The following is a 2,500-nucleotide window of genomic DNA, read 5'->3' as shown; positions in this document are numbered from 1 at the left end:
ATACGAGAGACAGATAGATCGATAGATAGATAGATAGGTAGGTAGGTCGATACGATAGATAGACAGACTGATAGGTAGGAAGGTACATACGATAGATAGACAGAGGAAGAAGAACCCAATGATAGATGCATAGATATACATATATTGAACTATTAATTATTATTATTGGCGAAAGAAGAGCCGAGTGAAGAAGAAGAAGAATAACCCAATGCTACGCGCATAGATAGATGGGGTTACAGCAGCTAAAAACAAAAGGCAATTAGAGAGCAATAAAAATATTAATATGCATTAAATCTGAACTTAAAACATATGCTGTAACAGAACAGTATGTATACATGCATGCTTATATGGATATTCAAAGTATCAGGTACTGTAACAAGGATGTACCCAATATTTCCTCTATGTATTAAACTACTAATTGTTATTGTAGGTGGAAGAAGAACTGCTGTGCCTCTAGAGTGGAGGACCGGTCGCTAACATGGTGAGTTGGATCTACGTGCTGCATGATCTCAATGCGCCATGTTTTAAATTAATCACAAACAATATGCATTAAATATTTGACCGTTTGTAGTTTTCTAAAAAAAAAAAAATTCTCCGGTTAGGGTGAACGAAAAGGAACAAACAAGTATTACCCTCCAGACTTCGATCCGGCTAAGGTGTGTATCGCCACATGAACAAGTTGGCATCGCGCAGCTCACCTGGTGCATTTGCTAAGTGCAGTTTTCTCTCCCCAACACTAGCACGGCTCTCTCAATGGCTACCACAAAACCCACGCTCTGCGGGAGAGGGCCAGGAAACTGTCCCAAGGCATCCTCATCATCAGGTTAGTACACACACACACACACACACACACACACACACACACACACACACACACACACACACACACACACACACACAGGGAGGATAAGCAGAGGGTCTTGGGATACAGATACCTAGGGATGCACACTTACAGATCATGGATCAGCACTCTGGTCCCATACTGTCCCCATGAACACTTAAAAATGCTCTGATGTTCGGTCCCAACTCCAGTTTAACGTGATGTATTTGCATTGAGCTCCTGTTTCCGGTGTTATTCTAGAACGGCTTATAGTGTGGAATTACTAACAAAAGTAAACATGCAGAGTCCTCTAATCGATGATCTCACCGTTGTAACTGAATTTTTCAGGGCTTGTACTGTATCAGAGCTAGGTATCGTCAACTTCCTGAGAGTGGCTTCTCTGGTTAGCACTTTTCTAAAGCAGTAGACTCAGATTCCAGTTATTTGCATATTGCATTACATTACATTGCATTTAGTAGACGCTTTTATCCAAAGCGACTTACAATTATTCAAACACTGACGGACGCAGCCATCAGGAGCAATTAGGGGTTAAGTGTCTTGCTCAAGGACACTACAGCATGCTAGCAGGAGGAGCCTGGGATCCAACCAGCAACCTTTAGATTACTAGACCACCAGCTCTACCTCCTGAGCTACCATCCCCCCATATGTTATTAACCACTTAAATATAGTGGATTTGTTCAGTGGGGGTGCATTATTTTATACAAATTAGAAGGTATTTGTATATGTGTATGCATATATAAAAGTAATTGTATAGCAGTGATCACGGAAGAGAATATTTTATAACGTTTCTGTGATTATCTTTTGAAGGTACTCATTGTGGACATAAAAAAATCAATTCTGGGCTCTATAGGGAACTGATTAAAAAATCTCTGTGGACAGCAGTTCTGGGGATTTACTTACATGTAAACGATGGTCTGTCTGCACAGGTTTGAGATGCCCTACAATATCTGGTGTGATGGCTGTAAGAATCACATCGGCATGGGTGAGTCACATTACGTCGCGTCAGTTCAGTTCGTGCAATCCCACCGATGCTATTTCACAGCGCTTGTTTTCCGTCTGCAAAGGGGTCCGCTACAATGCCGAGAAGAAGAAAATGGGGAATTACTACACAACGCCCATCTACAGGTATACACAGAGGTTCCCATTTTCTGGTAAATCTGTCTGTAAAAAGTTGGTAAATCCCTTAAGAAGTCAACTATCCATGAGAATGTTCAGCGTTTCCCGGGGTGGCATGTCGGCGACGTCGACTTCGGTCGGATGGCACAGCAGGCAGACTGCAATTACATTTGCAATTATATTTGGGTTCTCATTTTTGTTTGCTCTGTATATTCAAGACTTAAAACCAAGTGATCACAGGGAGAGGATGGCCTAATCAGCTGCATTTATCGCATAAAAATAAGCTGTGTGACCACTGACCTTTGCAAAACATTAGCACATAGTGAACGCAGTGTACACGACTCATTGCTGCACTTAATCTGCCTTGGCTTGGATCAAAATGTCACCATGGCATCAGGATATGGAAATCCTGCCACAGGAGGTCCATTTATTGAAATCTTCATGCAGGCCCCCAAGTGCTCTCCTTGAAGCCTGTTCCTGAGGTCTGTTTTCAACTACCAAAGCCGAAGATTTGTCCCTATTTTGTAAATTATTACATTTATA

The 2,500-nt window shown here is 41.7% G+C and overlaps 1 protein-coding gene across 1 annotated transcript in view; it reads left to right on the top strand.

The window, feature by feature from the left end:
* yju2b (YJU2 splicing factor homolog B) overlaps window positions 1–2,500 on the top strand; it is a 7,036-nt gene that overhangs the window by 425 nt on the left and 4,111 nt on the right. The window contains exons 2-6 of the mRNA XM_079998789.1: window positions 431–481; window positions 603–656; window positions 741–823; window positions 1,768–1,823; window positions 1,906–1,966. Coding sequence (XP_079854915.1) covers window positions 479–481; window positions 603–656; window positions 741–823; window positions 1,768–1,823; window positions 1,906–1,966 — 257 coding nt within the window. The 5' untranslated portion in view covers window positions 431–478. The remainder of the gene's footprint in view (window positions 1–430; window positions 482–602; window positions 657–740; window positions 824–1,767; window positions 1,824–1,905; window positions 1,967–2,500) is intronic.

This window comes from Zeus faber (genome assembly GCF_960531495.2).
Source record: "Zeus faber genome assembly, chromosome: 4".
NCBI classification, from domain to species: domain Eukaryota; kingdom Metazoa; phylum Chordata; class Actinopteri; order Zeiformes; family Zeidae; genus Zeus; species Zeus faber.
Note: the sequence above shows the minus strand (reverse complement) of the source record. Positions and strands in the feature narration are given on the sequence as shown.